Genomic DNA, 26,501 nt, shown 5'->3' on the forward strand with positions numbered 1-26,501 from the left:
TGACCTGCCCTGGCAGCCTGTCTGCACTGTCAGAAAACTTCATATCTGACTGCACAATTACTCCCAGGTCTTTTTCATTTTCTACCACCTTAAGTGTAGTACCACACAGTTGGTACGTTTCTCTGGAGTTACTTCTACCCATATGCAGTACTTTACACTTGTCAAGGTTAAACTTCAGTAATAGAGGATATCTTCAAGTTTTTATTCATCACTTGGAAAACACGTGTGCTTCATTACATTAGCCTTAGCAAGAGCATATGATGCAAGAAAGCAAGCTTATACAGCATCAGCCAAAAAAAAAAAAAAAACAACACACACACACACACACACACACACACACACACACACACACACACACACACACACACACACACACACACACACACACTCCTCTCATTTCACCCACCCACTCACTCCAAATGTTTGTCTAGTTCTGCCTTGAATCTGTTTAAGCTATCAACTTCTATGACAGATGGAAGTTTGTTCCAGCAATCAACCACCTGCTGGCTAAAGGCAAACTTCCGCACATCTATCCTACAACTGTCTTTCCTCAATTTGAATTTATGCCCTCTCAGGCGATTATTCTGAGTAAGAGGAAGAATGCCATGCATTGAGCATACTCAAACCATTCAAGGCTTTATACACCTCAATCAGATCACCTCACAGGTGCCTAATCTCCAGACACTGTAATTTGCAAAACTTAAGCCTTTCTTTGTAAGAGCAACCCTTTGTTCCATTCACTAATCTTGTTGCCCTTCGTACTCGTCCCAACAGCTCTACATCCTTCTTAAAATGAGGCCTCCAGACCTGTATACAGTACTCAAGGTGTGGCCTGACCATTGCCTTATACAAGGGGATAATCACCTTCTTATCCCTTCTAAAAAAATTCCTGTATATCATTGACAAGACACAATGAGCCACTCTTGCAGACCGTCTGCACTGCTCAGAAAACTTCATATCTGCCTGCACAATTACCCCCAGGTCCTTTTCGTTCTCTACCACTGTCAGTGTAGTACCACACAGTCGATACGGTACTGCACTGACAGTGTAGTACCGTACTCTGGGGTTACTGCTTCCCTGCTTCCCATATGCAGTAATTTACATTTGTCAATGTTATACTTCAGTTGCCATCTCTCAGTCCATCTTCTCAACTTTTCTAGATCCTGTTGCAGCAGCATACTGTCATTAGTGTCATTAAGAACCCTGCCGACCTTCGTATTGTCTGTGAACTTGGACATTAAGCCTGATATACCATCATCAATATCATTAATAAATATAGAAAACAACAATGGACCCAATACTGAACCCTGGGGGACTCCACTAATAACATTAGTCCACGATGAGCAGTGTCCATTGATTACCCCTCTCTGTCTTCTCCCACTCAACCATCCCTTTATCCATAGCAGCAATTTGCCTCCAATGTCACACACTGCTCCAATTTGTGCATCAGTCTTCATGTGCAACAGTATCAAAAGCCTTTCTAAGATCCAAAGATATGATATCAAAATTATTCTTTGCATCCAGTTCCTTTGTGACTATCATAGTATTCAATCAAATTGGTTATAATCACATGGCAGTATAATGGTCATAATTACATGGCAACATAATCACAAAACTTTAATTATGGAGAGATTTAGCAACCAAATTTGATCCTCTTGGTTTTGTCTTTAATCAGTGGCTTCTGTACAAGCTGTAACTTTTACAATTTCATCTTCAGACGGTGACATAAAATATTACACACCGTTGACTTGATATATTACACTCATGATTGGCATGTTAACTTCCTTTGGATATCACCTCTACCAGGATGATTGCACAAACAAGTGTATGAATTTTCAGTATCACAACGTAGCTGTGGGTCTATTCAGTGGTTTCTTTTTAAATCATGTTTAAAATTTATGCATAACAGTGGAGGAAGACTGGAGCTTGTTGAGCCAAAGCATGCACTGCACCATCTTAGGATTTGTAAATTCCACCATGATTAACATTTTGTGATTATGCTGCTATTAGTATAGCCATATATGTAAGGAAGCAATGGACTTTATGGACAATGTGCTGGCAAAAAAAAAAAAAAAGTAGATAAGAAAATACAAATTATGCACTTCCCTCTACTTGTAGGTAACTATCCAGTTGACCTTTGAAATTCTTCAAACTATCAAATCTTGGCTACCTGCAGAGGCAACTTGTTCTAGTAATCAATGACTCACTAGCGAAAAGAGAACTTTCTACAATGTAGTCTAAACCTCTTCCCCTGTAATTTGAATTTGTGGCCATAAGTTCTGGAATTCTTTATAAGAATGAAAATTCTGCCTTCATTAATTTTTCTTAACCTGTCTCAGAGTCTTATAAACCTCGGTCAGGTCCCCTCTATGGTGCCTGGTTGCCAAGCTCTGTACCCCACATAATCAGAGCCTTTCCTTGTACAGTCACCTTTTTGCTGAACTCACCATGCAAGTTGCTCATCTTTGGACCCTTTCAAGAAACTCAGTCATTTTTTTAGATGAAGTCTAGATACTTGGACACAGTATTCCAAATGCAGTTTTACAATTGCCTTATACAGCGGGATTATGACCTCCCTATCTCTACAGGATAGCATTCGATAAATCATTGATAGGACACCATAGCTTTCCTGGCTGCCTGTTTACATTACTCAGAAAACTTCATATCTGCCTGTATTATAACTCCCAGATCTCTTTCTTCCTCTACTGTTTTTAATTCAACTCCACCAAGTATATAATTTATTTTGAGGCTGCTCCCCAAGTGTAAAATCTTGAATTTTGGTGCATTAAAACATAGCTGCCACTTTTCTGACCATTCTTGCAGCCTGTTTAAGTTATCCTAAAGGAGTGCTGCTTGGAACTGAACATTAACGACCCTTGCAATATTTATGTCGTCTGCGAATTTTGATATCATGGCCTTATCCTTTTGTTGAGGTTGTTTATGAAAATCAGAAAAAAACATGGTCCAAGAACAATTCTTGGGGGAAATCTACTTCTGATGTTACACCAGTCGGAAGAATATCATATCCACTGATTACAACCCTCTGCCTTCTGCCTTGCAGGAACCCTGCAATCCAACTTGGAGCCTTTCAGTAATTCCAACATGTTCCAGCTTCTACAGTAACCTCTCATAACTGAGTTAAATGCTCTGCTAAAATCCAAATAAACTATGATGAGATTGTACCTACATCCAGCTCATGAGTAACTGTGTCAAAGTAGCTTGCTAGGTTAGTTAAACAAGATTTTCCCTTAACAAAGCTATGTTATGTATCCTTCAGAATGCCATTTCTTTCTAAATATCCCTGGATTGCACTCTTAATCATTGTCTCTAAGACTTCCCCTACCACTGAAGTCAGACTAACTAGTTTGTAGTTACCGACTTCACTCTTAGAATCATGTATTGGCACTTCTCTAATTTAAAGGAATCTTTCCTGAGTTCAACAATGACCTCATAATTAACCTCACTGGTTCAATACACTATCTGGCCATCTCCCTCACAATTACTAGGTATATGCCATAAACTCCAGGAGCCTTACTTGCCTTTATGCTTGGAAGTTTTTCTAATAAACAGTCATCAGTAATTATGAAATCATTAATTTCATACAGCTCAGCCTCAATCATGCACTGTCTTTCTTCAGTGAAGGCCGATGCAAATTGTCAATTCATCAGCAACATCAGCTGGATTATTTAGGACTCTCCCACTTATTCCAATCAATTAGGGGTAGAATGAAGTAACCGATAAGACATTCATGCTTGCTTGCCCATTCCATCTGCATATAGAGACTCGTAATACTCTTCACAATATTCTGGTCTGTAGATTACTCCCATTCTCATTATGCATTTGCTTCCAACTAACTTACACCACACAGATTCTATGTATGCTGTGTGTCAATATTGGCTGTTGCAAAAACAAACAAGAATTCTTGAGGTAAGTGCAAGCACTACATTGACCCATATCATCAGATAAATATGGATCTATATATTACCATTCTGTTCCCCAACTAGCAGTTTCCCTGAACCCTTAAGGTATCCTCAGTGATACTAGCAAAAATCCTTGTACCACCTTTATTCAAATGAATACTGTCTCTACAAAATAGATTCCTTCTACTTACAAGTGCAAGCCATGTTGATAACCCCCCCCCCCCCCGACCCTTGCAGTTCCTTCAAGTCTTGAGTTAATTCACAAGCCTCTCTACTGCAGAGTGCAATTTTCTGGCTGGTGAATAAAAACTTTAAGATATCCTCTATCACTTGGAAGTAGTTTCAGATTTGTATCATTTGCCCTATTCACACTGTTTTAGTTTTGTTTTTGCAAAAAATGTATAACTCTATTCCCACACTTTTTTTTGTATGTGCATACCACAAACTGAATCCTGTATACATACTTGCTACAGTACTCTTTTTTTATATTATTTATTTTTTTATTTCTGGAAACAATATTTCTCAGTTTGGTAATTTTATTGTAAATAAATGCCTGTTGACCAAAGAAAATGTGTGTCAATTACCCTTGAAAGTGTCCATCTAGGAAGACTGAAAATACCAAAAGGATACCTATTGAAGTGTCTGCATCTGTAAAAGGTTACCTATTAGTGTCTGTTTTGGAGAGGTCATCTAACTTAATTTGTAATACTTCTGGCTAGTACCCAAGCCTGAGAAGTCCCTCTTAGAGATTTCTTGGAGAGGTGTCCATCAAGGGAGGTTTCACTGTACTGTGGTAATAAGTTTAACATTCTCTTAATACATTACATAATGCAAGGCAGTAATTTTACTCTTGCTCTAATTTTCATATACACCACCATATTTTGTGATAAAATCATTTACTCTTTATAAGAAGTTTTATAATAATTTTATAAAATTTAAAATAAGACAAATAGTTACCTTTTCCATATCTTTTGAACTTATATGGGCATACTGTTCATCTTTGGCCATATACTGATCTAAAGCTTTACGAGCTAATTGCAATGAACGACCCAAATCTTCAAGAGCATACGGTCTTTCTTCATATTCTCTTTTTCTATCCAAAATTGGCTGTCCTAATTTCTAAAATTACCACAACATTTATCGGATATATAGAAAAAGGATATATTAAAAAATATGGACTATAGATATTCAGTGATATTATCTAGACTTTTTTAATCATACTACTACTTTACCTAATTTTCATATACACCATCATACTAAATTAGAATTATAATTTAGTATGGTGGCGTCAAAATTCTAAATGAAAATGAAATTTTTAGAGAGAAAAAAAATCTAATTTTCTCTTTATTTATTATTATTATTTTTTAAAATCCTTTAGATTATCTTTGACACTGAGAAGAAATGGTTGGTTGAAATTGTGAAGCATCTGATTTTTTGGCCAAACAGGGAAAAAAAAAAAAAAAAAAAAAACAGGAGAAGTTTAGAAAAAAGCAGGAGGTTTTTTTAAAGTCCACACTGCACTAGAAATAGAATTTCACTGATAATATACAAATTATATTAAAATACAGCTATAGAATTGTTTACCTATACGGTACACTTTCAAAGATTAATTATCTAGGATTGTTTTGTCTGTGGATTTCTGTTTAGATTGCCTGGTAGACATCAAAATTCTACCAGACAATTGTGACAGCTGTAATTTGTTATTTGGTTTTTTTTAGGAGCATTAGCAACTAAGACCATATTGCTCCGGGGATATGCAGTGGTCATTCCCTGACCTTTCCGCATCCTCCGTATTTGGTGGTGACAGGCTCGATGTTTGTTTGTTATTTGGTTTTTAGGAGCATTAGCAACTAAGGCCATATTGCTCCGGGATATGCGGTGGTCATTCCCTGACCTTTCCGCATCTTCCGTATTTGGTGGTGATGGGCTCGAACCCCGGTCTAATCAAGAAGCGTGTGCTACGCACTGCTGCTCCTTCCCACCTGGCTACGGAGGCCCCATAGCCCACAAAAAGATAACTCTCCCATTTTTGGATAGATTACAAGTATTAAACAGCGTTAAACTGAGGTGTGCATATGGTGGAGGATGGAAACGTGATAAAGTGAGAAAGGATGAAATTTTGAGGGAGGAGATGAGAAAAGATGTTTGACATAATCAGAGGGCAGAAGGGAAACTGGATTGATAAAGGATGTAATGGGACTGAGAAAGGATGTGATGGAGGGCAAAGTTGAGAGAAAGAGAATCAGAAGGTGATTGAGAAAAACTATGATATATGAATTGAGAGAGGATGGTAGAATATGGGAAGATGCAGAGGAGGGCTGAGGAGAGGGAATATGGAATAGTTGTTGTTGAGTATGTGCATGGAAACATTGGTGTTTTTGTGACAGAACACCAATAATGAAATGAATGAATATCCCAAGCCATGGTTGATACCCCCCCCCCCCTTAGCGGGTAGTATGTGTATAATTTTACATAATAAACAAGATAGTACTTATTTTATTATATTTATTTTACTATACAGCTTGTATATATTGAACTGTATGGCAAATCTCATCATGTGTGACACAATTTTTTTATCTTTATTATATTGGCTAAATTAATGTGTTACCCATCTATTCATGAATGTCTTATCACAATGAAACTAAAAGACAATAGAGTCAGTTCTGCTATAACGTGGTACATGTGTTTCTAAAAACCTCCATGTTATGGTATTTCATGCATTAAAAACAAGAGGGCTTATGAAAAAAATAGGGATAGGGGCAGAGCACTCAAAAAAAAATTTTTCAGTTTGGTAAGTAAAACACTAAAAAAAGTTAGAAACCCAATAAAATTGCTAACACTGGTTTAAACATCTTAAATTTCTAATAAATAAATATTACAGTAAATATAGTACTTTACCTTGACAAGATATGAAGTATTAGCATTAGCAGAAGCATATGATGCAAGAAAGCAAGCTTATGCAGCATCAGCCAAAAAAAAAAAAAAAACCCCTTCCACTTCACCCCCTCTGTTCGTTCGAAATACCTGTCCAGCTGAGCCTTAAATTTATTTAGGCTATCAACTTCCACAACAAGGGATGGAAGTCTGTTCCACCAACTAACTACCCGCTGGCTAAAGGCAAATTTCCGCACATCTATCCTACATCTGTCTTTCCTCAATTTGAATTTATACCCTCTCAGGTGATTATTCTGAGCAAGAGGCAGTATCCCATCAGCATTGAGCATGCTCAAACCATTCAAGGCTTTGTACACCTCTATCAGATCACCTCGCCAGTGCCTAGTCTCCAGACACTGTAATTTGCAAAACTTAAGCTTTTCTTCGTAAGAGCAACCCTTTGTTCCTTTCACTAACCTTGTTGCCCTTCTCTGTACTCGTTCCAGCAGCTCTACATCCTTCTTGAAATGAGGCCTCCAGACATGTATACAGTACTCAAGGTGTGGCCTGACCATTGCCTTATACAAAAGAATAATCACCTCCCTATCCCTGCTAGAAAAATTCATGTATATCATTGATAAGACACCATGAGCTACTCTTGCAGCCTGTCTGCACTGCTCAGAGAACTTCATATCTGCCTGCACAATTACCCCCAGGTCCTTTTCATTCTCTACCACTGTCAGTGTAGTACCACAGAGTTGATACGTTACTCTGGGGTTGCTGTTTCCCATATGTAGTACTTTACATTTGTCAATGTTGAACTTCATTTGCCACCTCTCAGCCCATCTGCTCAACCTTTCCAGATCCTGTTGCAGCAGCATAGCGTCAGTAGCGTCCTTAACAACCCTGCCAACCTTTGTATCGTCTGCAAACTTGGACATTAAGCTTGATATACCATCATCAATATTATTTATAAATACAGAAAACAACAATGGACCCAACACTGAACCCTGAGGAACTCCACTAATAACATTAGTCCACGATGAGCAGTGTCCATTAATTACCACTCTCTGTCTTCTGCCACTCAACCATCCCTTTATCCATAGCAACAATTTGCCACCAATGCCACACTGCTCCAATTTGTGCAGCAGTCTTCCATGTGCAACAGTATCAAAAGCCTTTCTAAGATCCAAATATATAATATCAAAGTTATTCCCTGCATCCAATTCTTTTGTGACTACATCATAGTATCCAATCAAATTGGTATGTTTGATTGATATTTCTGTTCACTGACATTTTCTTTTTTTTGGATTGTAAAATTTAAAACAGTAAACAAGATAAGCAATCAATAACGATAAACATGGTATGCACAAATGAGACAAGTTTATGAAGCTTAAAAAATAGGAATGAAGAGAAGATTCTGAAACTTTATTTGTTTTTTATATGATTGAAGATTTCAGTGAAGAAGAAACACATTTCACCATAATAACATACAAACCCACAGAATTCCAGCTATCAGTATTATCACAAATGCAGTAAGATCAAGTTTACAACCCATCTATAATTAGATTGCGCTAACTGAAAAGCCCAATAAACTGGGAACTTCAAATTGTTTTTATTGTTTTATGGTCTCCAAAAATGTGCTCCTCTGCTCACACTATCATGCCTCATGAAATTTCTGTTCGAACAGAAAAATGTGAGCTTCTGAAATGATTCGGCCTATAATATCAATGTTATCTTGTGAATATAGCGAATGACAACATTGCATCTCCGACCAATACAACTACAGTAAATGGGAAATACAGCTGTCACACATTTAATATTTTTTAAGCTTTGTGAACTTATATGTATTGCTGTGCAGGTCACTATATTCACCCAGTGTTACTTGCAGACGAAACTGCACATGAACTAATGTGAAAATTGCATTGCTCGCATTGTTCCCTAACATATCAGTTGCATTGGAGCAAATTCACATTGCAAAAATGCACATTATAGCAGAATTGACTGTATTTTAAATTAGAATTAACAAAAATTTTTATTAAAATTTCTTTTGAATAATTAATACCAATGTTCTGAATTTGTATGGCTACCTTAAACTGTTTAAATCAAAAATAGGCATATTTTAGTTCCTTGAACTTCAAACTAAATATGTTTTACTTAGGTGGAATTTAGTGAAGAACACATATACAATAGACTGTTGAAATAACAGCACCCCAAATAACAGAACAAACGAGCTAATGGCACATTGAGATTGGTGCCAAAAAAAGAAAATGGTGTCACGTCATTACTGTATTTGTTTAAGTTTGCCATTTTGAAAGTGAATTCTGTACTGATATCGCAGATTATACACCGTTCGACATTTATTTTACATTAAAAACATCTCTATGGCTCCTAATGTTAATAAACCTCATATAGAGAAGAAAAGAAAAGTAACATTAAAGCTTAGTGACAAACTTGATATAATAACAGAAAATAGAATGGGAGTAAGCAGAAGTGTATTAATGGTAGAATATAACATTGAATCATCAACGTTTATTTTTTATGTGCAGTTAATAAAATTACATTCTTAATCTCTCTATTTCTTATTTAGCCTTATTATTTTTGCATTAAATATATTAAAAATATATTAAAGATAATGGAAAAATCAAAATAATGGCATCTTGAATCCCCGACGGTGCCGTTATTCTAAAAGTCTACTGTATAACCTGCAATACATTTTAACTAAAATACTGACCTAAATCTCATACTCTTACCTTTAATTGTGATAACTTGTCCACATACACATTTTTCAACTGTTCTTCTCCTTCTCCATATAGCCAGTCTTCTGTGTTATCTAGTAAGTTCTGAAAAGTTTCCCGATCCTGAAAATTGTAGCAATGAAGTTAGAGCAATGGCAATTTTTAATAATGCTAAAAGCTTTTTTAAAATGTATTTATACTTGTTTAACAAAAGTGTTGGGGGGGGGGAAATGTCAATCATAAAGTTGTTGAGCTCATCTTATTTGGTAAGATGAGCTCAACTCCATATCATTTCATCTCCAGAAATGGTATGGAGATGAAATAAATCCCCTCTTCCCAAGGAATTTATTTCATATAAATAAATCACATTAGAGAAAAGAAAAAAAAAAACCACATTTAGCAGCAATTCTCACACATGGCAAAAAAGTGCTTAGCCTGATAAAACAATAGTGCTTTCTTTAAAATTCTTTCAAAAACGTAACTATTAAACTATGAACTGTAAAAAATCATTTTAGAAATATTCATATGCAGTACAATCATAAAAGATGGTATCTGTAAATCAACATGATGACCACTTAGGTCAGTGATGGTAAATCTTTTGTGTCCTATGGATCAAAAATAAGTTAAAACAAACAAAGTCTGCATGCCATAGGGAAAGGGAAAAAAATTATATATATAAAAAAGGTAACAGTACTTGAAAGATTCTAATGGGAACTGTTCCTTTATGACCTAACCCAATATCTTCATTGACAAGGTAGGAAGCAATCTCCAAGTGGATGTTTATAAGACCACAGATCGTACAGTGATAATAAGTCACTAAGCAATACACTGGCTGAGTCACCACAAAATCGAGTGGCTATCAGCATGCCTGCATCAAAGGTGCTGACTACTGTGAGGCACTATGTTTGCAGTTAGACACTGATTGCAGAGGTCCTGTGGGTCAGAGTACTTCATTTTTACATGCCTTCCCATATTGCATCTGTTATATCTTGAAGTACGTTTATTTACCAGATCGAAACTATATTAAGTGCAACAGAAGTTTCCAAAGGAATATTTTTGCATATTTTGATTTTGTTCTGATATAAACTTCTCTCAGTTCAACTGCACACTGAATGTTAAAGGTTCAAGTTTATATTGCATTTATTTTACAGTCTCTGTTGAAACTATTGTTAATATAAATTTGTCTTGTGCTTCTATACATTACAGTTCACTAATATACCTTGACTGATATAATCATTCCGGACTCATGTTGACAAATAGGAGGGACAATGTTCAGCACTTGTATACAAAAGCAATTTCCATTTTTTTTTTTTTTTTTTTTTTTTTTTGGGGGAGCCTGATTGTCCTATACAAGGTGATGAAAGGTGATGTACAATGGCATAACTTTCATCACCCAGTAGTCCTCTATTTACAATAGGGATGTTGTTGTGAGATATGATGCTGTTTATTTTTGCTATCTGTGCTCGTTTTAAGCTGACTTATAGTGGGGTTTGGTGTAGTAGTGACCCTGAATATGGAAACTTTCCATGATCTGTAATAGAGCTGTGTTTAACTAAACATCATCAACTAGATCCTTCAAGTAAATGGATGTCCAGATGAGCTACATAGGATGAGAAAGGTTTTGTTTAAAGTTTTTCTTCATTCAGTAATCCTTAACAAATATGGAACAATATAAAGTTATCCACTGCTAGAATAAAATTGTCATCATTCAGCAATTTATTCTCAATCAACACACTAAACACTCTCTCTCTACCTTCCCCTCCCACCCAATGTCCAATATTTGATCTCTTTTTTTGTAATTCGTGCAGCATATGGTTTAACACCATAAACACATTCTTTAGTGTTTTCTATGACTTTTTTGGCATAGCTGTTATACTGTTATTGTCAAAATGCATAACATCAGAATTACCCCACATGTAGTGTTGCATAGAAGTATAACTGAGAAATATGTGATTCATCTTTTAGTTTCCATAGTGTTGTTGAAGTGAAATGAAAACAGAAACACTGTAACTAGATTAATATAGGTAGTCGTCGACTTACGACTTATGCGCTTTACGACTGCTACTGCATCTCGCACCACATTTCAGTCTGAACTGAGCATACATACAAGATTGTTGCTAGGAAGAATGCTATACGCACGTCAACCCTCTCTTAATGCAGTGCTCTCAGATTTTCTACTACGCTCACACACCCTATCCGTGTGGTCCCCCGAAGCCTAATGGGAACGGTTGTGCATGTAGTGTCAGCCCACTGCCCAGTAACGTGTGTTTGGCATGAATAAGCTAGTCTTAATCTGTTTAGTCAGCTTTGCCATCACAGTCAAACAAAACATCTTACCGATGTATATATGTCGTGATTCATGCATCTCGATCTCTGTTTGCATACATTACGTTCACTATTTTTGGTTCAGTTATATTTGTTAGAATTAGCATTTTTTTAAAATTCCTAAACATGTCAACCAAGAGGAAAGTGCCTTTGTCTATTCCTAGGCCTGTCAAGAAAGAAAGAAAGGCCACTGATTTAGACACAAAATTGAAAGTGATCAAGCAGCATGAAGAAGGAAAGAAGGTGAATGCGATCACACGTTATCTCATTCTACAGTGTCGACGATTTTGAAAGACAAAAAAAAAAAAAAAAAAAAAAAAGGGATTCGTGAAGTTGTTAAAGGTTCAGCACCCATGCAAGCAACAGTGATAATGAAACAACGTACAGGGCCCATCCATGAAATGAGAAGATTATTGTTTCTTTGGATGGAAGATCAGATACAGAAGCAAACACCCTTAAGCCTTCTTACAGTGCAGTCGAAGGCTAGAAGTCTCTTTCAGATGCTGAAGAAACGTGCCGGAAAAGATTGCACTCAGACATTTATAGCAAGTATAGAATGATTCAAAAGAAGATTCAACCTTCATAGGGTTCGAATCACTGGAAAATCAGCAAGTACGGATGTGGAAGGAGCTCAAGAGTTTGTTAAAAGCCTGGATGAAATAATTACGGAAGAAGGGTATCAACCAGAGCAGCTTTTCAACATGGATGAGACTGGATTATTGTGGAAAAGGATGCCAGAATGCACTTACATTCACCAAGAAGCCAAAAAGCCAAAAGCATGCTTGGTTTTAAAGGCACTTAAAGATAGGCTGACTTTGCTTCTTGGCGGGAACATCACAGGTTTTAAACTGAAGCCTATTTTAATTTATCATTCCGAAAATCCCCGTGCATTCAAGAATGTAAACAAGCACACTCTGCCTGTATACTTCCGTTCAAACCGAAAAGCCTGGATGACTCAAACATTGTTTGAAGACTGGTTTTTAAATTGTTTTGTACCTCAAGTTCGTGAATATTGCTTCGAGAAAGAAATTCCTTTCAAAATTGTATTAATCTTAGATAATGCACCTGGCCATCCACCTCACCTAGATCACCTCCATCCAGATGTAAAAGTTGTTTATTTGCTGCCAAATACAACTCCACTCATTCAGCCTATGGACCAAGGGGCGATTTCCACATTTAAGGCGCACTATCTTCGAACCACTTTCGCCCAAGCTATAGCCGCAACAGACCCCGACCCACAACTATCTTTGCGAGAGTTTTGGAAACAGTACGATATTTATAAATGCATCAAAAATATTGCAGCCGCATGGGAGGCTGTGACAAAGAAATGCATGATGGAATCTGGAAAAACTGTATCCAGCGTTTTGTTAATACTATTGATGAATTTGGTAGTGAACATGAACTTGAAATGGTTACAGAAAATATTGTAACACTTGCAAATGGACTTTCTTTAGAGATTGAAATGGAAGATGTTGAGGAGCTGTTAGAGCAAGAATCTGGAGAACTTACGAATGAAGAACTTATCGCTTTGGAAGAAGAAAGAATGGCTGAAGAAGAAAGGATGGAAGAAGAGAAAAACGAAGATGAAGAAGAACCAGAAAGAAAATTCACCACTAGAGGGTTATCTGAAGGTTTTTCTCTACTAAATAAACTTCTTACACATTTTGAGGAAATAGACCCAAACACTGAACGATCTGCAGGGATTGAACGAATGGTACAAGATGCTTTTCGGCCATACCGTGAAATTTACGAGCAGAAAAGAAAACAAACAATTCAACAAAAATCAACATGTTTATGAGAAAAACAACTCCTACTACATCAAGTGGCGGCATTGATGACCCGCAGCCAAGCACGAGTGGTCAGTAAAATATTTCTTATCTATTTTCTACATATGTTTTGTTTAGTTCTTTAAGATAAAATATTTTTTAGGTTTTATACAGTATGTGATATCTTTTTCATATTTTTTATTTTTGTAAATAGTAAACCAATTGTGTTGTACATGATTTACCTAAACCGGTCCGACTTACGTCCAGATCGCTTTACAACCAGTCGGTCGGAGCCTAACATGGTCGTAAGTCGTCGACTACCTGTAAAGGTACCAACAGTACTGCACTGCCTTATGCTCATACATATTCTTCTGGAGTGATCACAGAATTATATTTAAATGCCATACCATGAGTTTAGTGATACTGTTACTTTACTGTTGCAACAGTTGAATCGAACAGTGCCCAGCACATGGATTCGATTATGACTACTGTAACAGCGACCACCATGTATACCACCCTAGGAGTACAGCATAAGCATTCTGGCACTTTTGGTCAAATATATTACTGCAACAATTAAAAATTACATAACTATTATTGCATATATTTGGAACTCTGAGATGGCCACACAAGCTCAGAAGGATTTAAAAGATAGAGAGTACAAAAACATTATTGTATTTTGTATTATGATGTGAATTTAAATACGTAGTACAAGCAACTTTACTTACACTGTTCACTCTGCTAATATCACACTGGTACAACTTACCTTATCAGACATGAATTTCTCTAATGTATTATATAACTGTCCTCGTATATCATAAACATATTCTTCAACAGCATTCTTTGCATCAGCCTTTTCCTTCTCCATCTTATCACGAAGGATCATATTACCCTAACAGTAAAATAACAAAATTAGTAAGACTGTTATGCAAAATAGACATATACACATATATACATACGAAAAAAAAAAAAAAAAAAAGTACTGGCTGTAAACTTTATTAAGAACATGGGGATTTCAGCTATATGGAACAATTTAAGTAAAAATATGTAAACTGCAGAGATCATATAGTGTCTGATATATGGTGCAACAAGAAAGTGCAATAAAGCTATAAGATCTAATTCCCAAATCAGTTCACTAGGATTGAAGATATAAGAATCTCATAGACTTCCAAAGATGTATAATTTTTCAGCAATATTTAGTAGGTGCTATAGTAGAGACTGCACTTGTTGAATTCAAAGACTATCATTTGAGCCTTTAAAGAATGGAAAAACACCCAGAAAATATTCATGAATCATCATCAATATACATGACTAACTGAAAATGTATGGTGGAGTGAAATGCTTGGCACTGCACAGGTATCAATGCATTTAATGCAGAGACCATCATAAGGCATCAATACTTGCCCCATGGGAATAACCCTACAAAGAATGAACTATGGGAGCAGACTTTCATAGAAGCCATGACACCAATAATCCAATGAGTTTGAATTACATTTTTCAGAACTGACTGAGGAGTGGACATATGAAGAAAACTATGTGAGGCACTAGGACACTTCTGTTGCATACCAACAAGCTCAGGCTACTGGTAGAGGTATAATGGTGTGGAGCATGTTTTTATGGCATATCTTTGGTCTCCTTATCCCAAGGGAGTGTCTGTGGATGCCAGAGCATATGTGAACACCACAGCAGATCAGGTACACCCAGCAAAGTTGCATGTTTACCACCATAAATATTGGAATAATGCAACCACCCACCATGCCAAATGTGTGAAAGAGTGGTTTAGAAACTAGATGGATTGCCATGGCCAGCCCAAATCTCCAGATATGAATCTCACTGAGCATCTGTGGGATGAACTGGATATGTTTGTTTTGTTTTGTTTGTTATTTGGTTTTTAGGAGCATTAGCAACTAAGGCCATATTGCTCCGGGATATGCGGTGGTCATTCCCTGACCTTTCCGCATCCTCCGCATTTGGTGGTGACGGGCTCGAACCCCGGTCTAATCAAGAAACGTGTGCTATGCACTGCTGCTCCTTCCCACCTGGCTACGGAGTCACCACTGGATATGTGTTCATATGCACATTCTTCTACTCATGTCACTCAGGAATTTGAAGTCAGTTTTTTTTACACGAGTGATCCAATATTTCTCACTTTTCAACACCTTGTTGACACCATGCTGTGATGTGCTAGAGAAGTGATTTGGACCAAAGGCAACCCATCACATTATTAGCTCATGATCCTAATGAAGTGGTCAGGCAGTATGTGAATGTATGTATATACATAGTGGCCCACAAAATTTTTTGCAAAACAAGCATTACGATGATAACAGAAATAACAAAATGAACCATTTAGAAAAAGTCACAGAAATACACAATACACCACATGAACCATAATTTTTATTTTTTACCCGAAATTAAAATTCCGACAGTGTGGAAAAGTTGCCTCATGTAGCCTCCAGTAATTCTGTCAAGGAACACTGAAATTAAAAAATATATCCTAGGTGTCCCAACACTCATTAATACAATAATATCTCATTACACAAATTTCCCATATTTCATTCAGTGTTAAAATATTTGATCATTATATTCTGGTTGATATAATAAATGTTAAATAAGAGTATGGAATTAGCACTGCTTGGTTTCTTGGTTGATTTTAACAGTTCTTTTTTTCCAAGAGACTTTCAACATGTAAAGGCTTATATAAGGCTTATGTTAGACCACACTTGGAATACTGTGTTCAAGTATGGAGACCGCACCTAAAGAAAGACATCGAGCTTCTTGAAAGGGTGCAAAGAAGGGTAACTCGCCTGGTGAGATCGGCAAAAGGGCGTCCTTATGAAGAAAGACTTCGAATATGTGGGTTGCAGAGTTTAGAAACTAGACACCTTAGAGGAGATTTGATTGAGGTGTTTAAGGCTCTGAGAGGCATCAGTAAAATGAATGAGGACAAAATTTTCAAGATTATAAATGATGTTAGAACTAGGGGACATAAATTCAAGTTACGGGGGGAAATGTTTAGATTGGACTGCAGGAAGTTTTTTATTTTAGCCAGCGAGTTATAAATTACTGGAATAAGTTGCCTTCATGGGTGGTAGAGGCCGACAGTTTGGGGAAATTCAAAGGTCATCTGGATAGTACTTTCGGGTAAGGGAAGCGCATAGGATGATAGGTTTAATTTGCTTTTTATTTATTTTTTTAATTTATTAATTATTATTATTTAGTTATTTATTTTATTTATTTATTTATTTATTTTTTTATCATTGTTTTGTTCGGATTTTTTTTTTTTTTTTTTTTTGGCTGGTGCAGCATAAGCCATAGGCTTTTTTGCACCATGCGGCCGTTACTAATACTAATACTAAAGACATTAATGCAGTCACCTTCCATAGTTATTATTCATGCTGCCTGAGTAAATGATATGGCATTATATTGTTTTTAAAAAAAAGTGTTCTACAGGTGACCCCCGCTTAACACTGATCATTCGTTCCGGAAAAACAGAGCGCTAAGTGAATCCGCGCTAAGCGAGCGCCGCTTTCCCATAAGGTAACATATGTATTTGTGAGCTGCGGTCGGTGCCATAGGATATTTCCTAATCAATAATAAACGGTAATGAAAAGATGCACAAATGTCGGTCAAAATATTTAATATTCAAATATTTGCACATATAAAATATTCTGCATTACATACGTATAATTATGTGGTAACTACTTGCGTATCAAAAGTAAACTTAAAATTCCAATTAAAATAATGAATTTAATTGATTGAATTTAATCATGAAAAATGTGTGGATTTTGAGTTGAACTTTGGCCCTCTTCCAAATAAACTAAAAGGGGTATTAATTTTAAATGGCCCGCAGCGTTACCACCCAACAATAACAATAACGTCAACTGATCCTTCGCCGCTTTGAAACTTGGCATGTTTTTTCTTCTTTCAATATGAAACTTCTTTTAGGCATTCGTTTCCACAAAAGTCCTGCTTCATCTATGTTAAAAACTTGTTGAGAAGTATAACACATAATACCCCTCTTCAATAATTTTAACAAGTTCTTTTTTGAAAGTTTCGGCTTCTTGATCTGCACTCCCTGGATTCTAAATCTATTCTACCAGCCCTTACCAGTTTTAAATGGTTCCACATTTTTTTTTTTTTTTAGGCGAATTTTCTTCAGATCATCATATTGGCTAATCTCTCTCTCTCTTTTTTTTTTTTTTTTTTTGTTAATATTTAACTTAACTGAATTCTGCATTGGACATTATCTTCAATAAAATTAAAGTCTTTCCATTTCAATCCTAATAGCCGGCCTAGTCCTAGTTGCTTGCAGTGGAACAGCTACCTTTCCCGCTGCAAAAATTAATTCTTTATTTTTTTATAATTGTTCTTACAGTTAAAGTTGCAAGTCCTAAATTATGGCACACATCCGCTTGTCGTTGACCGGAATCGATTCGCTTCAAAACATCTAATTTTCAAATTCAGTCTTTTTCTTACATTTATAGTCTTCGTACTGTGCTCAGACGTTGTTGATTTTTCATTCTTTTTTCATTCTTCGAAAATGTAACTGCGTTGGTTGCATTAATTATGATACAATGTTCAAGTAAACTGTCCGTTTCGCACGTTGTCTAATACGGTACTGAGTGATGACTAGACTTCGGATAAATGCATATAACGCAAATATTACAAGCAATATACTTCGTCATTTTTTAAAATGTTGATCTAGGAACTACGTAACAAGTCACTGTACTGAAATTAAATTAGTGTGCGAGAAATTTTCACTGAGCGTGGGAAAATTTCTCAAGTCGGCGTGGGAAACGTTTTAATGCTGTTTTGCTATTCATTTTCAAGCTATCGACTCCATCAAATGAAACGATTTCGTTAAATATGTCAAAAATGTAATCTGTAAAAGAGCGTTATAGTGATCTGTGACAGCTTTATAGTCAGACACGGGTTATAATATGATAACAGCGTTATAGCGAATCAGCGTATAGCGAACCGCGTTATAACAGGGGCCTGCTGTATTTATATTCCGACATGACTACACAGATCAGAGGATTTTATAACTATCATTGACTGTATTTAGCAATTATGTGGGCTCAAAACCACAATAAACTCACATATACTACAGGCACTCCTATATTGGCTATCTGTATTTCTGATGCTATAGTGATGCTAAGTGATAGTGACATTAAATCATATGTTAAAGTGACAGTGACACTAAGTTTCATGATCAAATACAACTTCTGGGTTATTTTTGAGACTATGGTAATGAATTTAAAAATACACAAAAAACAACTTGTACTACCTTAGTGCACTTAAGGAACTTCAGTGTAATATGTTACCAACCTCTCAAGATGTGATATAATGTTACCTCCTTGTCCATCTCAACATAAAGACAAAGAATGATGTGAAATAACCTTCTGTGAGAGAAATAGTGGAGATAGCTGCTTGAAATGTAGTGAAGGTATGGGCAAAAGCTTCATTACCAACAATTAGTCATGAATGGATTTTTAAAACGATTAGTACCTATCGCAATAAATACAGAATGATTATGAAACCAATGAAGTGCAGGAAAAGTGACAACTTGCCTGCACTTTACTGCAAAGTCAAGGATTTCCAAGAAAAATCACCAAAAGATCTTTTTAACAACTGTTCCTCCAAGCATTCAGATTTTGCTTCCTGTGATGCAGTAAAGATCGAAAAGAGAGAGAACATGCTTTCCTCTTAGATCAAAGAAGTGACGTAAACATGATGATAGGCATAGTCAACAGTTCTACTACTAAAAAAGTCCATAAAAAAAAAAAAGAAAAAAAAAAGTGCATCACTTCTTTCTGCACAAAGGGATGAAGAGACTGGACAAAATATAGGCAGCACAACCAAGACAAAATGTGATGGTTATGAACATAGTGAGAATGAAACTATCTACATCTGATGATCGAATAATGATTTTGTTCTATCCAGCTAGTATTTGCAGAGTTGTAGAGATTGGTGATGAATGAACAGAGATAAAACAAACGCATCCCAAATAGGCATAAATATGATGAGCTTGGCAAACATTAATCTAAATTACAAAGGAAAGAGACATGAAGTGGAAGTATGTTCTCAAAGCCTATTCATTGATATCAAGGCTGAAAAGAAAAATCTGAAGCAAGAAAAAAAAAAAAAAAAAAAAAAACTTACAAATATTACAAAACAACAGCTTCAGAGGAGCATTTGGCACTACACTTGAAAAATCAGGATAAAAGTAAATGTATTTAAGACACACCTTCATCTGGCACTGTTGAAAGTATTAAAGCAAATATCAGAGAATATTTAATGAAAAAAAAACAAGATAAATACTAAAGGAATAATAGCTATTGGATTCAATGGGATCCCAGTGAATACAAGGCCAAAAGGTAAAGTCATCTGGTTATTAGAAAAATACTATAGACCCACTGTGATGGTTTTCTGAAGTATTTCTAAAGAACCTTCCAGTTATTCAGACCCTATTGACGAAAGTTTGGAAAGGTGTAAGAAGTTACTTGCAGTTGAATTCCAAAAAAAGTCAAACTTCAACTAGTCACTTGATACCAGAGATTTAGATGTGCTGGAGATGGTCCAAGCCATTACAAGTGCCCAATGTTCAGTGGATTTGTTAAGGAAGAACCCTGGTAGACTAGGTCATGTGTGATGGATAACAAGTGCAAACACACTTCTTCGTCTCATGTTACAACTGAAGAACCTTTTATCAACTTCCAATTTTTGTTCAATATGTAATGAAAGTGTTTGCTGCTCCAATATGATTTGCAATCAAAGCCAATCCATCATACATCGATGGTACTAACATCTGTAAAGACTGGTTTCCTTCTAGTGCTATCTCAATGAAGATTTGAAATACACAACAGATATAGAAGAAGGTGCCTTTTCTGGTCACCTTGAAAACACTCTCTTAATCATGATTACAGATGAGCTACGATTCCTCTTAGGGCTAAGAGGAACCATGAAATTAATGGAGAAATAATTGACTGGCTAACACTGCACTTTGATGGAGCCACCTTTAATTTATAGTAAAATCAAAGCATTAACTGCTGTTTGGGGATGAGATTAAGACACAGACAAGGGTGCTAGGCTGCACAATCCAAATAATTGCCATCCTCATTTGAATCAAGAACAAATGTACCTCACAGAAGACTGGACCTAAATTTCTCATAAGTTTGGGTGGATGGGCAGGGCATGGGTGGAACTCGACATGAGGTCACCTCCTCACAGTGAGGGCGCCTCTGTAGCCAGGTGGGAAGGAACAGCAGTGCGTAGCACACGCTTCTTGATTAGACCGGGGTTCGAGCCCGTCATCAGCAAATACGGAGGATGCGGAAAGGTCAGAGAATGACCACCGCATTTCCTGGAGCAATATGGCCTTAGTTGCTAATGCTCCTAAAAACCAAATAACAAACAACAATAACAACAACCTCACAGTGAGTTCTGGGTTGCACTGATGGATAATGGATAATTGTTGTTAAAACAAGCAAAGGGCTGCATGCATGAAAGATGCTATATGATGTAAATTATGTTTATTGCATATTTATGTTTTCATACTTCTTGGAACACTACAACATAATTACAATGCCAAAAAACTCTTGGATTACTAAGCACCCTGGCAATTTTTCCATACTTCAGCATTGAGTTTTTCTTTTAATACTCCTAGTCTCGTGTTTCTTTTTAAGAATTCTTGACCAAAGACTGATTACAACCAACCAACCTTTTGGAAATATATCAACTAGAAAAGCCCTTCCTAACAAGAACAATAGTTACACTTTTCTTCCTTGGAGTTGTCATGTATACAAGGAGATAATATATAAATAAACTGTAAGGAAGTGATTCATTCATAGCTGTGTGTGTGTGTGTGTGTGTGTGTGTGTGTGTGTGTGTGTGTGTGTTGTCAAAATTAAAATGGAATGAATATAATATATGAATAAGAAACTACAGAGGAATACAGTACAAAATATATAGCTGAAATATACACTCGTTCAAATCAACACAGTAAACGGTGAAACAGAAAATTTTAATAGGCAGCATAGAACTGCCAAAATTATAAAATCTAAAAGGAAAAATTTACTGGTCACTGAAGAGACTAGCTACAATACTATGAAAGAAAATATCACAAAATTCAATGGTAAACCAGAGTGCATAAAAATGCAAGTGGCAATGGGAAGAAATATATTTCATACTTTACTTCTCCACAGTTTGTTATTCATATATCCTATTCATTCCGTTTTTATTGTATTTGAACAGTCGCTTTTCACTATCTTTGCTATTGCCATAGCTCTTAATTCTGATGAACTATTTTAGTTTACTGTATTCACATTTGTTAACTTTTGCTCATACTAAGATTGGTATTCCTATGCAGTCTATATTATATATAAATTTTACAGTTGTTCACAGTTTGCTTTCTTTATGCTCCTGCCGTGGCAAGTTCTTGGTTATTAATTTTTTAAATGTTATCTTTTCTTTTTTTTGTGGTTTTTATTTTGGTATAAAAGCTACAGCCATTCAAATAAACATAATGATAATTTATTTTCAAAATACATCATCTAACTTTCTGAAAAAGACATTAATTGGCTGACATCTTTCCCTTTTTTATTTTTTGTTCTATGCTTAATTTCATTTTGGTTTACTGACATGATCTTTATCATTGGATTTTATGTTGTGATATTTCACAGTTTAGATCTCGACTAATATTATCAGTAGCCAGCTAAATGTATTTAATTTCTGACATATTTATGTCTGGCTACACTGTGTGCCTTTTTACTTTTATTTATTTTAAAATTTCAGAAATTTAAATATCCATGGTTTGGCCCATGTTTAAGTGGCCATTGCTATTGTTACCACTTTGTTTCTTCTCTCTCCTCTCCTTTTGTTCAGGTTTTCTGCTATAATATTTGCCATATTATTCTCACTGCCATAGATTCCTGAACATTTTTATGCAGTCTGGTTTGTTGTTGATTTTGTGATATTTCACTTTCTCAGTGCTATATCCAGTTTCTTTAGTCGCTTCTAAATTTTATAACAATTTTAGCAGTTTTATGCCATAAAAATTTTCCATTGCACAGTCTACTATAGCGTTCTGTTTTGATATTATTTCCACTTTTTCTATTACTAGTATTATTATTTCTTGCTCATGGTATGTTTATGCGTGTGTTACTGTAAAAGCCTGAAATTTGGTAAATCCTAGGGTTTGCCAGTTTATATTAGTAAAAAATCTGAAATATTATCACAAAAAAAAAAAAAAAAAAAAATCTACAACAATGGTTCATTTGCTTTCTTTTAGAGAGGGCATTGGGGAGGATATATCTCCTATCCCCACAATGTTGCCTGGGTAAAATATTCATTATATTTAGAGTGCTAATATATGGTGCTTCAGTTATATAATGGAAAACAATTTGCGATTATCAAAGAAGTTTTGACCCAACACAAGTGTTAAATCCTACGATTTACCACATCACAGCAGTAAAACTGAACATTTCAGGATTTTACCAAAATGAATTGGTAAATCCTAGGATTTATCAGATTTTAGGCTTTTGCAGTAACTAACACACACACACACACACACACACACACACACACACACACACACACACACACACACACACACACACACACACACACACACACACACACACGAGCCAATGAGAAATGGGGTGGTGCAAGTCAAATTTGTACTTGAGTATGTGTTTTTAGTACCTTCTTCACAGAAAATTCAAGAGACATGAAATATTATCAACTGTCATTGTTGTAGCAAAAGAATTGAAATATAGATTGCTAAAAATTAAAACATTGAAAAAATTATATTTTCTGAATGGCAAAAATGACTTATACCACTATTATATTTAAGGTTTTATTAACCAGATACTGTATTAATACTGATAAAGTCAGATACTATATTAATACTACAGAGAATTTTCAAAATCTTTGCATTTAAAATGCTAAGAATTCTTTAGTTTTGTTTTGGTAAACAATGCGTGAATGGGGGGAGAGAATGTCTACTGTTAAGTACCATTAAATCTGCATGATATATGGAGAACAGAATAACTGCAAAGTCACATCAGGTTTATATGAATTCATTTTAAATTTGAATGTATGCATTAAAAAAAAAAAAAGTTCTGAACCACAATTAGATATCAAGAAAACTTTTCAAATGTCCCAAAAGGCAATCACAGAATCAAAAATATTCTTATAATAATAAATCATATAATGATGATGCTTATAATAAATCTTATCCATGTGAATACCTCTCTTTCAATAAGCTCAGTTATTTCTCTTTGTGTTAACTGAGGAACTTGAGCTTCAACTGGAAGTTCAACTGACTTCAGTTTTTTATGCTTCTTCTGAACAGGCAGTGCTTTTTCAGGTTCCTAAAAAAAATTAACATATCAAATAATTCGCCTTACTTTATCAGTATTTTTGGATAAAAGGGAAATGCAAAATGTGGTAACAATAAAGAAGAATATGAGCTTCAAAGATAATAGCAGTAGCTTTAATTTCGGAATTTCACTTATCTAAATTGTATATTAACCAACATTTCAAGAAACTGAAAATAGTTTAGAGTTACAGGTATTTTGTTTACCTGCAAATGTAGAAGTTTGCATAGTGAATAAAATTTACTAAAAAAAATTACAAAGTTGTGTGTTAGTGTAATACAAGTTTCCTGGTAATGCACTACAAAAAGAACAGCACCTCTTAAAAGGGAAGCTAGGTTATTTGGTTATTTATTTGTAACATTATGCAGCTATGAGGAATGATTGAGAAAAATTGAGACAAATTAAATTACAAATATAAAACATTGTTTTATTGAGATTTTGATGGCTATTCTTTTTCAACATAATCCTCGTCTACTTCATTACATTTGTTCCATCTCTCCACCCATGTTTGCCTAATTTACAGTAAAATGAATGAGGAGGTATGTTTCCACTGGCAAAAGAGAGAACTAGGGGGGGGGGCACAAATACAACATTTTGAGGAGAACCGAGAGACCACATATATTTGTGAAATAAATGAGGAAGTTTTGGGATCTTTTCGCAGTTAAGTTTGTTCACGATGTTTTTTTTCTTTATGATGTTATTCATGACGCAGTAAAGTAAAAGTAAAAGGTAAAGTAAAAGTATGGGGGGGGTACATGTTATGAAGCAATGAAATTTTTGAATATGGTATGCACACAAGAAGAATAGTAGTAGTAGTAGTAGTAGTAGTGGCATGTGATGCAAGAAAGCAAATGTATGAGCTTATGCAGCATCAGCCAAAAAAAAAAAAAAAAAATCCACACTATTCCCTCCAAATGCCTGTCCAGTTCCTCCTTAAATTTATTCAACCTATCCACTTCCACAACGACAGATGGAAGTTTGTTCCAGCAATTAACCACCCGCTGGCTAAAGGAAAATTTCCGCACATCTATTCTACATCTGTCCTTTCTTAATTTGAATTTATGCCCCCTTAGGTTCGTAATCTGAACAAGTGGAAGGATCCCATCAGAATTCAGCGTGCTCAACCCATTCAAGGCCTTATATACCTCAATCAGATCACCGCGCAGGTGCCTAGTCTCCAGCCACTGCAATTTGCAGAACTTAAGCCTCTCTTGGTAAGAGGATCCCTTCATTCCCCTCACCAATCTTGTTGCCCTTCTCTGTACACGCTCAAATAAATCTACATCCTTCCTAAAATGAGGCCTCCAGACCTGTACGCAGTACTCAAGGCGTGGCCTGACCATTGCCTTATACAGAGGGATAATCACCTCCTTTTCCCTGCTAGCAAAATTCCTATATATCATTGACAAAACCCCATGACCTGCCCTGGCAGCCTGTCTGCATTGCTCAGAAAACTTCATATCTGCCTGCACAATTACTCCCAGGTCTTTTTCATTTTCTACCACCTTAAGTGTAGTACCACACAGTTGGTACGTTTCTCTGGGGTTACTTCTACCCATATGTAGTACTTTGCATTTGTCAAGGCTAAACTTCAGTTGCCACTTCTTAGCCCATCTGCCCAAATTATCTAGATCCTGTTGCAGTAGCACACTGCCATTACTGTCATTAACAACCCTGCCAACCTTTGTATCATCTGCAAACTTCGACATTAAGCCTGATATACCTTCATCAATATCATTGATAAATATACAAAACAACAATGGACCTAACACTGAACCCTGTGGGACTCCACTAATAACATTAGTCCAAGAAGAGCAGCACCTAGAAGACAGAGAGTGATTACCACTCTCTGTCTTCTAGCACTTAACCATCCTTTTATCCATTGTAGCAACTTACCCTTAATACCATTCTGCTCCAATTTGTACAATAGTCTTCCATGCGCAACAGTGTCAAAAGCTTTTCTGAAATCCAAATATATGATATCAAAATTATTTTTCGCATCCAGTTCCTTTGTAACCACATCATAATATCCTAGCATCATAATATCAAAATATACCCAGCTCCTTGATATAATGCAGGGGTGGGAAACCTTTATAAATGGCGGGCCAAATAAAATGTCTGTGAGGCACAAGTGGGCCAAATTTTTTTTTCAGCTTTCCACAGTTGTTAAGATTATTTTTAGGATTATTAAAATGGTGTATAATGAAAAAATTGTCATAAACAGTTTTATATTATTTATTGTAATATTTATATATACTCGTACATATAATTAATTTTATTAATGAGAAAAACGAAATACAAATTCATGATAAAATTACAAAAATACAATTATAGTAACAAAATGTAAATACAATTCCAATAACAAAATTTGCAATATTTTATGAGAGATTTGATACTATTTATTTTTTATCGTTGAATTGATATCTGGATCGATATTTGTCATAGCAATGCACAGAGTATTTTCTAAATTTACATCAGAAATTCAGGACCTGTTCTTTGATT

The 26,501-nt window shown here is 35.6% G+C and overlaps 1 protein-coding gene across 4 annotated transcripts in view; it reads right to left on the reverse strand.

The window, feature by feature from the left end:
• Positions 1-26,501, reverse strand: part of LOC150078048 (heat shock 70 kDa protein 4L-like) — a 215,676-nt gene that overhangs the window by 19,793 nt on the left and 169,382 nt on the right. For all 4 annotated transcript variants that reach the window (XM_090385252.1, XM_090385251.1, XM_090385254.1 and 1 more), the window contains exons 12-15: positions 23,871-23,993; positions 14,387-14,512; positions 9,548-9,655; positions 4,878-5,039 (exon numbers count right to left, since the gene is read on the reverse strand). In XM_090385252.1, the coding sequence (XP_090241378.1) occupies positions 4,878-5,039; positions 9,548-9,655; positions 14,387-14,512; positions 23,871-23,993 (519 nt within the window). The remainder of the gene's footprint in view (positions 1-4,877; positions 5,040-9,547; positions 9,656-14,386; positions 14,513-23,870; positions 23,994-26,501) is intronic.

Source organism: Mastigoproctus giganteus, chromosome 11, assembly GCF_048544385.1.
Source record: "Mastigoproctus giganteus isolate SK-2022 chromosome 11, ASM4854438v1, whole genome shotgun sequence".
Taxonomy (NCBI): Eukaryota; Metazoa; Arthropoda; class Arachnida; order Uropygi; family Thelyphonidae; genus Mastigoproctus; species Mastigoproctus giganteus.